The 13441-nt window shown below is 47.7% G+C and overlaps 1 protein-coding gene across 2 annotated transcripts in view; it reads left to right on the forward strand.

Annotated features, from left to right (window-relative positions):
• TRPM7 (transient receptor potential cation channel subfamily M member 7) overlaps nucleotides 1–13441 on the forward strand; it is a 127460-nt gene that overhangs the window by 96070 nt on the left and 17949 nt on the right. For both annotated transcript variants that reach the window (XM_038767586.1, XM_038767587.1), the window contains exons 24-28: nucleotides 441–625; nucleotides 3993–4125; nucleotides 7128–7849; nucleotides 9871–9950; nucleotides 12334–12393. In XM_038767586.1, coding sequence (XP_038623514.1) covers nucleotides 441–625; nucleotides 3993–4125; nucleotides 7128–7849; nucleotides 9871–9950; nucleotides 12334–12393 — 1180 coding nt within the window. The remainder of the gene's footprint in view (nucleotides 1–440; nucleotides 626–3992; nucleotides 4126–7127; nucleotides 7850–9870; nucleotides 9951–12333; nucleotides 12394–13441) is intronic.

A 13441-nucleotide genomic window follows, 5' to 3' on the forward strand; every position in this document is an offset into this window, starting at 1 on the left:
TAATTAACTATACTATTACCTATATTATATATATTATATATTAACTATTATACTATATTATAATGTATTATATTATTAACTATTTAACTATTATACCATATTATAATATATTATTAGCTATATTATATTGTGTATTAACTATACGATTAACTATTAATTAATTACTATTAAACTATTACTAATGCTATTTAGTATTTAATAAATACTAATTTAAACGTTTGAAGGACGACCCTGGTGGTGGAAAGAAAGGAGAGGGCCGCCTTGGTAACTCTTTTGAGGAGCTATGCGGTCGGGCTCCGATTTGTGAGGTAGCTTCCCGTTTTTGAGCGGCCGCTCCCGAGGGCCGTCTAGGGGGAAAAGCAGGAGGACGGATGCCAATGGCTCGGCACCCCAGGGATTTCACCTCCTAAACTTGCTTGTCTCCTCTCTCCCCCTTCTAGCAACGTGTACTTACAAGTCAAGGCCATTTCCAACATCGTCTGGAAGTACCAGCGCTACCACTTCATCATGGCTTACCACGAGAAGCCTGTGCTCCCTCCCCCTCTCATTATCCTCAGCCACATGGCCTCCTTGCTCTGCTGCGTCTGTAAAAGAAGAAAAAAGGACAAGGCCACCGACGGGCCCAGTAAGAACACGGTCTATTGAACGTGATGCTTTTCCCTCCCAGCGTAGCGACAAGCCGAAGGCCAAATCGTATTTTGATGGGCCGGGCTCTCCGTTACGGAGTAGATCCCCAGCAGTGGCTTCTGTCGGGCGGGGGCCGATAGTAGGGATTAAAGGGAATCCCAAAAGAATTAGCATGGCCCCGGGGAAAGAGTCCGGTCTCGGGGGGCAGAGGACATGGGTTCTAATCGCGGCTCAGCCGCTTGGCTGCTGCGTAACCTTGGGCAAGTCGCCTCACTTCTCTGGGCTTCGGTTTCCTCGCTTGTAAAATGGGGACCTGTTCGCCCTCCCATTTAGGTTATGAACCCCATGTGGGCCAGGGACTGTGTCCAACCTGATTATCCTGTATCTATCCCAGTGCTTAAAACGGTGCTTGGCTCATTCATTCATTCATTCGTATTTATTGGGCGCTTACTATGTGCAGAGCACTGGACTGAGCGCTTGGGAAGTACAGGTTGGCAACATATAGAGGCGGTCCTTACCCAACAACGGGCTCCCAGTCTTGAAGAAGAACCAAACATGTGGTCAGGTGGCAAGTCATCAGAATAAAGAGAAGTAAAGGTCGATGCTCATCATCGACAAAATAAATAGAATAGTAAATATGTCGAAGTAAAATAAGTAGAGTAATAAATCTGTACAAACATATGTACAGGTGCTGTGGGGAGAGGAAGGAGGTAGGGTCGGAGGGATGGGGAGAAGGAGAGGAAAAAGGGGGCTCATAGCGAGGGCTTAAATGCCATCACAGTTACTGTTATTAACTTGAAGAAGAAGACATTCCGGGCCTCAAGCCATAATAAAAATAATAATAATAATAATAGTAATAATGATAATAACGATAATAATAATAATAATAATAATAGCATTTGTTAAGCATGTTCTATGTGCCAAGCACTGTTCTGAGCGCTGGCAATACAAGGCAATCAGGTTGTCCCACGAGGGGCTTACGGTCTCAATCCCCATTTTACAGATGAGGGAACTGAGGCACAGAGAAATTGTCACTTGCCCACAGTCACACAGCTGATAAGTGGCGGAGCTGGGATTAGAACCCGTAACCTCTGACTCCCAAGCCCGGGCTCTTTCCACTGAGCCGCGCTGCTTCTCTGCAAGTCTTACAGTCGTAAGGGGAGAAAAACAACATGCGATTGGCCAAAAAAGTGAATAGGTGGCAGAGCCACAAATCCCAAAAAGATGCAAGTAACAGAAATCTGCAAGCAGGATGCGCAGAGATAAACATCAGTGCTGAGGGAGCTGGATTGGATGGTTTAATCAGGGCAATGAGGAGAGGCCAGGGAAGATGGATAGTAATCTAGAGGGGTTTCAGATTTTAACGTGGGTTTTCTTGGGCAATTCTGTTTTGAGAAATGATTTATTTCCCATCTGGGCAGCTTGTCGTGGACAGGGACTATGTAATAATAATAACGATGGTATTTGTTAAGCGCTTACTATGTGCAAAGCACTGTTCTAGGCGCTGGGGAGGTTACAAGGTGATCAGGTTGTCCCATGTGGGGCTCACAGCTTTAATCCCCATTTTTACAGATGAGGTCACTGAGGCCCAGAGAAGTGAAGTGACTTGCCCAAAGTCACACAGCTGACAATTGGCGGAGCCGGGATTTGAACCCATGGCCTCTGAGTCCAAAGCCCGGGCTCTTTCCAGTGAGCCATGCTGCTTGGTTCCTAGTAAGCGCTTAATAAATACCATAATGGTTATTATGGGCTTACAGTCTAGAGTTATCTCAATAAGTATGATCTGATTGATAATGGACGGAACCCGGGCCTGGGTTCTAGTCCCTCCTCTGCCACTTACCTGCTGTGTGACCTTGAGCAAGTCACTTTTCTGGGCCTCAGTTTCCTCAGCTGTAAAACGGGGATGATGACTAGGAGCCCCATGTGGGACATGGACTGTGTCCAAACTGATTAGCTTCCCCCTGCCCCAGAATTTAGGAAGATAGCGCCTGGAACATAGTAAGCGCTTAGCAAACACCATTAAATAATTAAAAACAAACCAAAAAAACCTATCCGCCCTCACCTGTAAAGTAGGAATTATTACCGTGAGGCCCATGTACGACATGGACTTTGTCCAGTCTGATTTAGTCCAACCTGCATCTACCCAAACGCTTAGCACATCGGCACTTGACAAATGCCATAAAAACCCCCTTCGGATTTACCCGACTAAAGGCATATACGCATTTCACTACCGTCTGCCACATTTAACATTTAATCGAAGAAACACCCCTTTCGATACATTTTAGAGTAATACCGTACATTCCACTCACTGGTACCTTCTTTCCGGAGAGTTTGAGGGGCTAAAAAAAAATGTAGAAAGCAAACTGTCCCGGAACTTCTGGAGATCCGAATACGCCCAGAGAAAGAGGTGAGGATAAAACCAAGGTAGAACTTGTCCAGAATTGGGGAAAAGTTGTGACTGTGGGGAAAAGGCTGTGAGCCCCACGTCACCTGATCACCTTGTATATCCCCAGCGCTTAGAACAGTGCTTTGCACATAGTAAGCGCTTAATAAATGCCATCGTCATCATCCCAAGCGCCTAGTGCGGTGTCTGCACATAGCAAGCATTCAATAAGTACGATGGATTCACTATATTAGTGGCCTGTCTCCCCCCACTGTAGACTGTAAGCTCACTGTGGGTAAGGAGCGGGTCCGCCAACTCCTATTATATTGTGCTTTTAATGGTATTTATGAAGCGGGTACCACGTGCCAGGCGCTCTACGAAGCGTTGGGGTAGATAGAAGCCGGTCAGGTTGGACCCAATCCCCATCCCCCATGGGGCTCACAGTCTTCGATCCCGTTTTTGCAGTCGAGGTAGCTGAGGCACAGAGAAGTGAAGCGATTTGCCCAAGGTCACACAGCAGACAAGGGGCGAAGCCGGGCTTTGTATCTTTGCATCTCCCCTGCCCGGGCTGTCTCTACTCTTATCCTGTTCGACGTGCTGGGATAAAAAAGCAGCTCATCAGGTTGGACGCTGTCCCTGTCCCACACGGGGCCTCACAGTCATCATCATCATCATCAATCGTATTTATTGAGAGCTTACTATGTGCAGAGCACTGTACTACGCGCTTGGGAAGTACAAATTGGCAACATATAGAGACAGCCCCTACCCAACAGTGGGCTCACAGTCTAGAAGGGGAGACAGAGAACAAAACCAAACATACTAACAAAATAAAATAAATAGAATAGATATGTACAAGTAAAATAGAGTAATAAATATGTACAAACATATATACATACAGTCAACTTAGGAGCGAGCTGTATCTCAACAGGATCTCGATTGATTAAAACTAAACCGGTCCCGCCCGTGCCCTGTCTTGCCGTAGAACTGTTTTTAACCGAAGAAGACCAGAAGAAGCTTCACGACTTCGAAGAGCAGTGTGTGGAAATGTACTTCAGCGAGAAGGATGACAAATTTCACTCCGGAAGCGAGGAGAGAATCCGGATCACCTTTGAAAGGTGAGGTTAATAATGATGGTGACGATGGCACGCGTTAAGCACTTGCTACGTGCCGGGCACTGTACTAAGCGCTGGGCACTGTGCTAAACTTAATAGTGAATGGGGTTTTCATCCCTCTTGGCCAGTAATGAGGGAGAACAAGTTCTGAGTGCATGTTGCCGATTCATTGCACGACAGCTGAATTGTGAAAGTGCAGCGGGGTGGTATGTTTGTACATATTTGTCACTCTATTTATTTTACTTGTACATATCTATTCTATTTATTTTATTGTGTTAGCATGTTTGGTTTTGTTCTCTGTCTCCCCCTTTTAGACTGTGAGCCCACTGTTGGGGAGGGACTGTCTCTATATGTTGCCAACTTGGACTTCCCACGCACCTGTATATATGTATATATGTTTGTACATATTTATTACTCTATCTATTTATTTTACTTGTACATATCTATTCTATTTATTTTAATTTTGTTAGTATGTTTGGTTTTGTTCTCTGTCTCCCCCTTTCAGACTGTGAGCCCACTGTTGGGTAGGGACTGTCTCTAGATGTTGCCAACTTGGACTTCCCACGCACCTGTATATATGTATATATGTTTGTACATATTTATTACTCTATCTATTTATTTTACTTGTACATATCTATTCTATTTATTTAATTTTGTTAGTATGTTTGGTTTTGTTCTCTGTCTCCCCCTTTTAGACTGTGAGCCCACTGTTGGGTAGGGACTGTCTCTATATGTTGCCAACTTGGACTTCCCACGCACCTGTGTATATGTATATATGTTTGTACATATTTATTACTCTATTTTACTTGTATATATCTATTCTATTTATTTTATTTTGTTAGTATGTTTGGTTTTGTTCTCTGTCTCCTCCCCCTTTCAGACTGTGAGCCCACTGTTGGGTAGGGACTGTCTCTATATGTTGCCAACTTGGACTTCCCACACACCTGTATATATGTATATATGTTTGTACATATTTATTACTCTATTTATTTTACTTGTAGATATCTATTCTATTTATTTTATTGTGTTAGTATGTTTGGTTTGGTTCTCTGTCTCCCCCTTTTAGACTGTGAGCCCACTGTTGGGTAGGGACTGTCTCTATATGTTGCCAACTTGGACTTCCCACGCACCTATGTATATGTATATATGTTTGTACATATTTATTACTCTATTTATTTTACTTGTATATATCTATTCTATTTATTTTATTTTTGTTAGTATGTTTGGTTTTGTTCTCTGTCTCCCCCTTTTAGACTGTGAGCCCACTGTTGGGTAGGGACTGTCTCTATATGTTGCCAACTTGGACTTCCCACGCACCTGTATATATATATATATATATATATATATATATATATATATATATGTTTGTACATATTTATTACTCTATTTATTTATCTATTTATTTTACTTGTACATATCTATTCTGTTTATTTTATTTTGTTAGTATGTTTGGTTTTGTTCCCTGTCTCCCCCTTTTAGACAGTGAGCCCACTGTTGGGTAGGGACTGTCTCTAGATGTTGCCAACTTGGACTTCCCAAGCGCTTAGTACAGTGCTCTGCACACAGTAAGCGCTCAATAAATACGATTGATGATGATGATGGTACTCAGACGTATACACTGTCCGTACATCTTTTGTGAAGGTGTACACTAGAGTGTCAGTGTATACTTCTGTCGAACCGTTGAAATTAGACCCTGCAGCTGCGGGACATAGCAGCACGCTCTTGAAGCAGCATGGCTCAGTGGGAAGAGCGTGGGCTTTGGAGTCAGGGGTCATGAGTTCAAATCCCGGCTCTGCCAATTGTCAGCTGTGTGACTTTGGGCACGTCACTTCACTTCTCTGGGCCTCAGTTACCTCATCTGGAAAATGGGGATTGACTGTGAGCCCCCTTGGGACAACCTGATCACCTTGTAACCTCCCCAGCGCTTAGAACAATGCTTTGCACGTAGTAAGCACTTAATAAATGTCATCATCATCATCATTATCATTATTATTTTTACCTTCTCTGTAACTGAGGCACAGAGAAGTTAATAATAATAATAATAAGTCATTATTATTAACTTCTCTGTGCCTCAGTTACCTCACCTGTAAAATGGGGATGAAGACTGTGAGTCCCCCGTGGGACAACCTGATTACCTTGTATCCACCCCAGCGCTTAGAACTGTGCTTTGCACATAGTAAGCGCTGAACAAATGCCATCATTATTATTATTATTATTATTATTACTATTGAATGTTTGCACGTTAATGTTCCCAAAATCTTTTTTTCCAATTTTCTAAATCCAGAAATCGACGGGGGCAGGTTCGGTGTCTAGTCAACCTGATCACCTTGTAACCTCCCCAGCGCTTAGAACAGTGCTTTGCACATAGTAAGCGCTTAATAAATACCGTCATTATTATTATTACTATCTTTAAAAAAATTACCTAAGGCATGAATGTAGATGCTGCTGCAGAATGTGAGGTGTGTTTTTTTTCCTCCCCAAATAGGAAATTCCCAGGTTAACGTTTTTTTATGGCGTTTGTTGAGCGCTCACCACGTGCTTGGAACTGAATTAAGCCCAGGAGGAGGTACAAGCTAATCAGGTTGGCCACAGGCCCGTGTGGGGCACACAGTTTTAATCCCCATTTTCTAGAGGAGGGAACTGAGGCCCGGAGAATCAATCAATCGTATTTATTGAGCGCTTACTGTGTGCAGAGCGCTGTACTAAGCGCTTGGGAAGTACAAGCTGGCAACATATAGAGACAGTCCCTACCCGACAGTGGGCTCAAGTGAAGCGACTCACCCCAGGTCACCCAGCAGACAAGTGGCGGAGCTGGGATTCGAACCCGGGTCCCCCGGACCCGTGGTCTATCCAGTAGTCCACGCCGCTCCGTACGTCCCCCACTCCTCAACTCTGCGTGAGCTATCTGGCCCGTCGCCGCAAGCCTCGAATCACGCCGAGAATTTGCTTTCCACGTTCCCAACTTGAGAAAAAAAAACCCCCCACACGGGTCATTTTCCTTCCAGGGTGGAACAGATGTGCATCCAGATCAAAGAAGTCGGCGACCGAGTCAACTACATCAAGCGCTCGCTGCATTCCCTGGACTCTCAGATCGGCCACCTGCAGGATCTCTCCGCCCTCACGGTGGACACCCTGAAGACGTTCACCGCCCAGAAGGCCTCCGAAGCCAGCAAAGTCCACAACGAGATCACCCGCGAGCTGAGCATTTCCAAACACCTGGCCCAGAACCTCATAGACGAGGGTCCCCCGCATCCTTCCGTGTGGAAGAAGCACAGCGTGGGCAGCACCCTGAGTTCGTCTCTTCCCCAGGGAGGCGTCGAGGGGAGCGGCGCCTTCCTGGGCAACGTTTTCGCCCGCGACGAGCGGGACGCCCCGTTTAAGGTGTTCGGGCCGGACTTGGCTGCCGTCCCCCGGAGAGGAGAGCCCTACTTCCCGGAGCCCGGCGCCTCGAGCAGTGCCTTACTTCCAAGTGCCGTTTCCCCGCCGAGGCTCCGGCACCGAGCTCACGGGGAAGAAGCCGCCAGGGCGGTGGGCCGGACCCCGAAACTGGGCAACTCCTCCAGCAGCGTCCCCCACCCGGCGTCCCCGACGGCCAAGTTCTTCGTCAGCACCCCCTCGCAGCCCAACGGCAAGCACCAGCCGGGACCGCCGGCGGCTAAAGGCGAAGAGCCCGCCTGCTCCAAAGCCGTCCAAGGCGAGAGCGCCGTGGAATTCGGCGCCTTTGTGGGTAAGCTCAACCGGTAACGCGACAGTCTGTGCAACTATGGCCCGGTGCTCACGTAGCTATAATAAGGGTGACGGTATTTATTAAAAGCTTCGTATACGTCAAGCACCGGTCCGGGCGCTGGGGTTGTCCCACGGGCAGCTCACACAGTCTTCATCCCTTCATCCCAGTCTTCAGACTGAGCCCCTTCCTTCCTCTCCCCCTCGTCCCCCTCTCCATCCCCCCATCTTACCTCCTTCCCTTCCCCACAGCACCTGTATACATGTATATATGGTTGCACATATTTATTTATTTATTTTACTTGTACATTTCTATCCTATTTATTTTATTTTGTTGGTATGTTTGGTTTTGTTCTCTGTCTCCCCCTTTTAGACTGTGAGCCCACTGTTGGGTAGGGACTGTCTCTATGTGTTGCCAATTTGTACTCCCCAAGCGCTTAGTCCAGTGCTCTGCACATAGTAAGCGCTCAATAAATACGATTGATTGATTGATTGATTGATCCCCATTTTCCAGAGGAGAAGTGAAGTGACTAGACCAAGGTCCCACAGCAGCCAAGCGGCGGTGCCGGGATGAGGATCCCGGGCCTCTTCGCGGGAGAGGTTGAGCCCCGTGGACTGTAGTTTTGTCGCTCTCAGGAGGTCAGAGTTGACAAATCCGACCCCGCCTTCCTTTAACGGAGGGTGGCTCCGCAAGAACACGAGCTTACCCTTTCCACCGCCCCAGAAATGAAAACTCAGTCCCAGCCAGACCTGCCGTGGTGCCAAGCAGCGGAAGAGACAGCTTCCATCATACCATCATTATTATTCATGTTATTATTATTATTATTTATTGAAGCGCTTACTAGGTGCAAATTAAGTGGACCAGAATCCCTTGGGCGGGGAGGATAGGTGCTTGGGTTCAGCTCCACCGTTAGGAGCCTGGAGCTAACCTGGCTGGTGAAACGGGGGGGCTCCCTCCCTCGGATTCAGTGACCTTCAGTCTTTCAACCCCTGGCAACCCCAGAATAAGATAATAACAATGAACAGTAATAATTTTGGTACTCACTAAGCGCTCACTCTGTGCCAAGCACTCTTCTGAGCACTAGGATAATAATAATAATAATGATGGCCTTTGTTAAGCGCTTACTATGTGCAAAGCACTGTTCTAAGCTCTGGGGAGGATACAAGGGGATCAGGTTGTCCCACGGGGGGCTCCCAGTCTTCATCCCCACTTTCCAGATGAGGGAACTGAGGCCCAGAGAAGTGACTTGCTTACTGTGTGCAAAGCACTGTTCTAAGCTCTGGGGAGGATACAAGGGAATCAGGTTTTCCCACGGGGGGCTCACAGTCTTCACCCCCATTTTCCAGATGAGAGAACTGAGGCCCAGAGAAGTGAAGTGACTTGCCCAAAGTCACACAGCTGACAATTGGCAGAGCCGGGATTTGAACCTACGGCCTCCGACTCCCAAGCCCGGGCTCTTTCCATTGAGCCACGCTGCTTTTCTAGGTTGGACACGGTACCTTGTCCCACATGGGACTCACAGCCTTCATCCCCGTTTTCCAGATGAGGGAAATGAAGTGACTTATCCAGGGTCACACGGACGTGTGGCGGAGCTGGGATGAGAACCCAGGTGGTTTGGATTCCCCAGGCCCGGGCTCTAGCCACTAAGCCACCCTGCTCTTCTCAAATGCCACAAGACTCAAACCCCCCGGACACTAGGAAGCATTTTCTGCAGGCAGAAAACCTGCCAAGTTGCTAAGAGCCCGTCTGTATCCCTGCCTCCCTCAGGTGCAGTGAGGGGGAGGATATGGGAAACAGCCCACGGTATTACTGTGAGGAGATAATTCCCTGCTTCCCGGTATTCCCCCAAGTAGACCCGTCTTCCACCCCCATCCAAAAGCAGGTCACTGCGGTGGGCAGGCCGGCTGCGTTCCTCACTGTCCGTCTACTTAAGGCTGGTGGCCGCCAGCGACTGACCCTGGAGAAGCCCGCTAACAGGAGAGTTCTCCTTTCCTCACTTCTCTTATTTTCCTCTATTAATAAAGGTCACAGAGACAGCATGGAGTTGCAGAGATTCAGAGAGGCCACAAACAAGATGAAAGAAATCATAGCTGCGAAGACTCTGGTAAGGACTACATTTTTGGGGGGCGGTGGTTTTTTACAACCCACTAATCCAAGGTTCTGGTTACGTAAGGGCGAAAAATACGCTTTATTGGATCTCTGTCTCACTCAGAGATTATGTATCTCCCCCACCTTCAATCAATCAGTCAATCAATCGTATTTACTGAGCACTTACTGTGTGCAGAGCACCGTACTAATCGCTTGGGACGGACAAGTTGGCAACATAGAGAGGCAGTCCCTACCCACCAGTGGGCTCACACCTTTGAAGCCCTTCTAAAATCGTAGTTGCTTCAGGAGGCCTTCTTCTGTTCATTTATAATCACCCCACCTTATTTTCTTATCTGTCATTCATTCATTCATTCAGTCGTATTTACTGAGCGCTTACTGTGTGCAGAGCACTGGACTAAGCGCTTGGGAAGTATAAGTTGGCAACATATAAAGACAGTCCCTACCCACCAGTGGGCTCACACCTTCGAAGCCCTTCTAAAATCGTAGTTGCTTCAGGAGGCCTTCTCCTGTTCATTTTTCATCACCCCACCTTATTTTTTTATCTGTCATTCATTCATTCAGTCAGTCGTATTTACTGAGCGCTTACTGTGTGCTGAGCACCGTACTAAGCGCTTGGGAAGTATAAGTTGGCAACATATAGAGACAGTCCCTACCCAACAGCGGGCTCACAGTCTAGAAGGGGGAGACAGACAACAAAACAAAACATATTAACAAAATAAAATAAATATGTACAAATAAATAGAATAATAGATCCATACAAACATATATACATATATACAGGTGCTGTGGGGAGGGGAAGGAGGTAAGGCTAGGGGGATGGGGAGTAAGGGAGTAAGTTTGTCTAGAAGGGGGAGACAGACAAAAAAAAAAAACCCAAAAAAACCAAAACATATGTCCTGCTAGATTGCCAGCTCCTCGGGCAGGGATCAATTCACAGGCCATGGGTTCTAATTCCTGCTTCTCTGGTACTTGCTACTTGCCACTTGTCTGCCCTGGACAGGGAACGTGTGTGCTTAGTTCAGTACTCTGTAATAATAATAAATAACGGTGGTATTTATTGAGCGCTTACTATGTGCCAAGCACTGTTCTAAGCACTGGGGTAGGTACAAGGTAATCAAGGTGTCCTCGTGGGCCCAATCCCCGTTTTTATCCTTGAGTCTTAATCCCCATTTTACAGATGAGGTAACTGAGGCAAAGAGCTGTGAAGTGACTCGCCCAGAGTCGCACAGCTGCTAAGTGGCGGAGCCGGGATTAGAACCCATGACCCGTGACTCCCAAGCCCAGGCTCTTCCTGCTAAACCGTGCTGCTTCTAATAGGTACTAGATCAATACTTTTAATTGATCAGTTGATTGATTGAAGTTGTGGTGGGGCTTTAGGAGGGACCTTCTTAAAGGGGCGATTGAATCCAACCTTGCAAACAGCTACTGGGATTTCACTGGCCAGTGGAAGTCTTCCACTCGGTCTGCTTCCTCCGAAGCCGTAGAATAAATGGAATAAATGAAACCAGATTATTTTTTTTTTAACTCCTGGCCGGGTCTGATGATCTCCTGGGTTCTCATCCCAGCTCCGCCAGGCCTGTGACCCTGGATAAGTCGCTTCATTTCCCTCATCCGGAAAATGGGGACTAGGGCTGCGAGTCCCACGTGGGACAAGGTACCGTGTCCAACCTAGAGAAGCAGCGTGGCTCAATGGAAAGAGCCCGGGCTTGGGAGTCGGAGGCCGTAGGTTCCAATCCCGGCTCCGCCAATTGTCAGCTGTGTGACTTCGGGCAAGTCACTTCACTTCTCTGGGCCTCAGTTCCCTCCTCTGGAAAGTGGGGATGAAGACTGTGAGCCCCCCGTGGGACAACCTGATCACCTTGTAACCTCCCCAGCGCTTAGAACGGTGCTTTGCCCCTAGTAAGCGTTTAATAAATGCCATTTAGAAACAAAAAACCAAGTCCTCTGACTCTCAGGCTTGGGCTCTTTCCATTAGGCCACACTGCTTCTCACCAGTGTAAGGGTCATTAAAAATGTCCATCGAAGCACCCCTTCTCCGAGCTATCTCGTGGCTCCCGTTCTGGCAGCAGGACCTCAACAGGGCTTGCCACAGGAGGGTGGGAATGGAGATTTGGGTGGGTTTTTCTACCTTGAAATACCGTTGGTTCCGTGCAAAGCCCCCATCTCTTACTGCAGCTCGGAGAACGGGGAGCCCGTCAGAATTGTACTGGAAGGGATGTAAAATACGTCCCGGTGACGGAACAAGGAGAGTAGAATCCGGGCCCATTCCCTGAGGTTATTGTGGTCGCTGATATCTTGAAGGGAAATTCCCAGCACTCAGCCCTCGAATTCCAGTGCGTTTCGACTGGCAAGTTCCCTACTCTTCTCTCCTCGAATAGGAGGCGCAGAAGGACATAAGAAAGCCCATACTGGAGGACATCGAGATGACGAAACATCAGGTAAAGGCTGAAAGCTGAAATGAAATATCACAGTAATACTGATAATAATAATAATGCTGGCATTTGGTGAGCGCTTAGTATGTGCGAAGCACTGTTCTAAGCACTGGGGGGGATGCAAGGTGATCAGGTTGTCCCGCGTAGGGCTTGCAGTCTTAATCCCCCTTTTATAGATGAGGTAACTGAGGCTCAGAGAAGTGAAGCCTCTTGCCCAAGGTCCCACAGCAGAGAAGCAGCATGGCTCAGTGGAAAGAGCCCGGGCTTTGGAGGCAGAGGTCATGGGTTCGAATCCCAACTCTGCCAGTTGTCAGATGTGTGACTTCAGGCAAGTCGCTTCACTACTCTGGGCCTCAGTTCCCTCATCTGTAAAATGGGGATGAAGACTGTGAGCCTCCCCCCGTGGGACAACCTGATCACCTTGTAACCTCCCCAGCTCTTAGAACAGTGCTTTGCACATAGTAAGGGCTTAATAACTGCTATTATTATTATTATTATATGTGGCGGAGGCAGGATTAGAACCCATGACCTCTGACTCCCGCGCCCCCCCCGCCCCGCCCCCGTGGGACAACCTGATCACCTTGTAACCTCCCCAGTGCTTAGAACAGTGCTTTGCACATAGTAAGCGCTTAATAAATGCCATTATCATTATTATTAGTATATGTGGCAGAGGCAGGATTAGAACCCATGACCTCTGACTCCCAAGCCCCGGATCTTTCCACTGAGCCATGCCTGACGGCGCAGGGGAGGGCCGTGCGTCTTCTAAACGGTATTTGTTAAGCACGTTCTGTGCGTCAGGTACCGTACTGAGCGCGTGGGTAGCTACCAGCTAATCAGGTTGGTCACCGTCCATGTCCCACATGGGACTCAAGTCTCACCCCCCATTTTGCAGGTGAAGTCACTGAGGCCCAGAGAAGTCGAGTAACTGGCCCCAGGTCACACAGCCGGCATGTGGCGGAGCTGGGATTCGAACCCAGATTTCTGTCCAGAATTATGCCCCTCTTCAGGACCACCCTCCAGGGTGCTGACTGAATATTGCCGTCACGTTAGCTTC

This window comes from Tachyglossus aculeatus, chromosome 26 (genome assembly GCF_015852505.1).
Source record: "Tachyglossus aculeatus isolate mTacAcu1 chromosome 26, mTacAcu1.pri, whole genome shotgun sequence".
Classification (NCBI taxonomy): domain Eukaryota; kingdom Metazoa; phylum Chordata; class Mammalia; order Monotremata; family Tachyglossidae; genus Tachyglossus; species Tachyglossus aculeatus.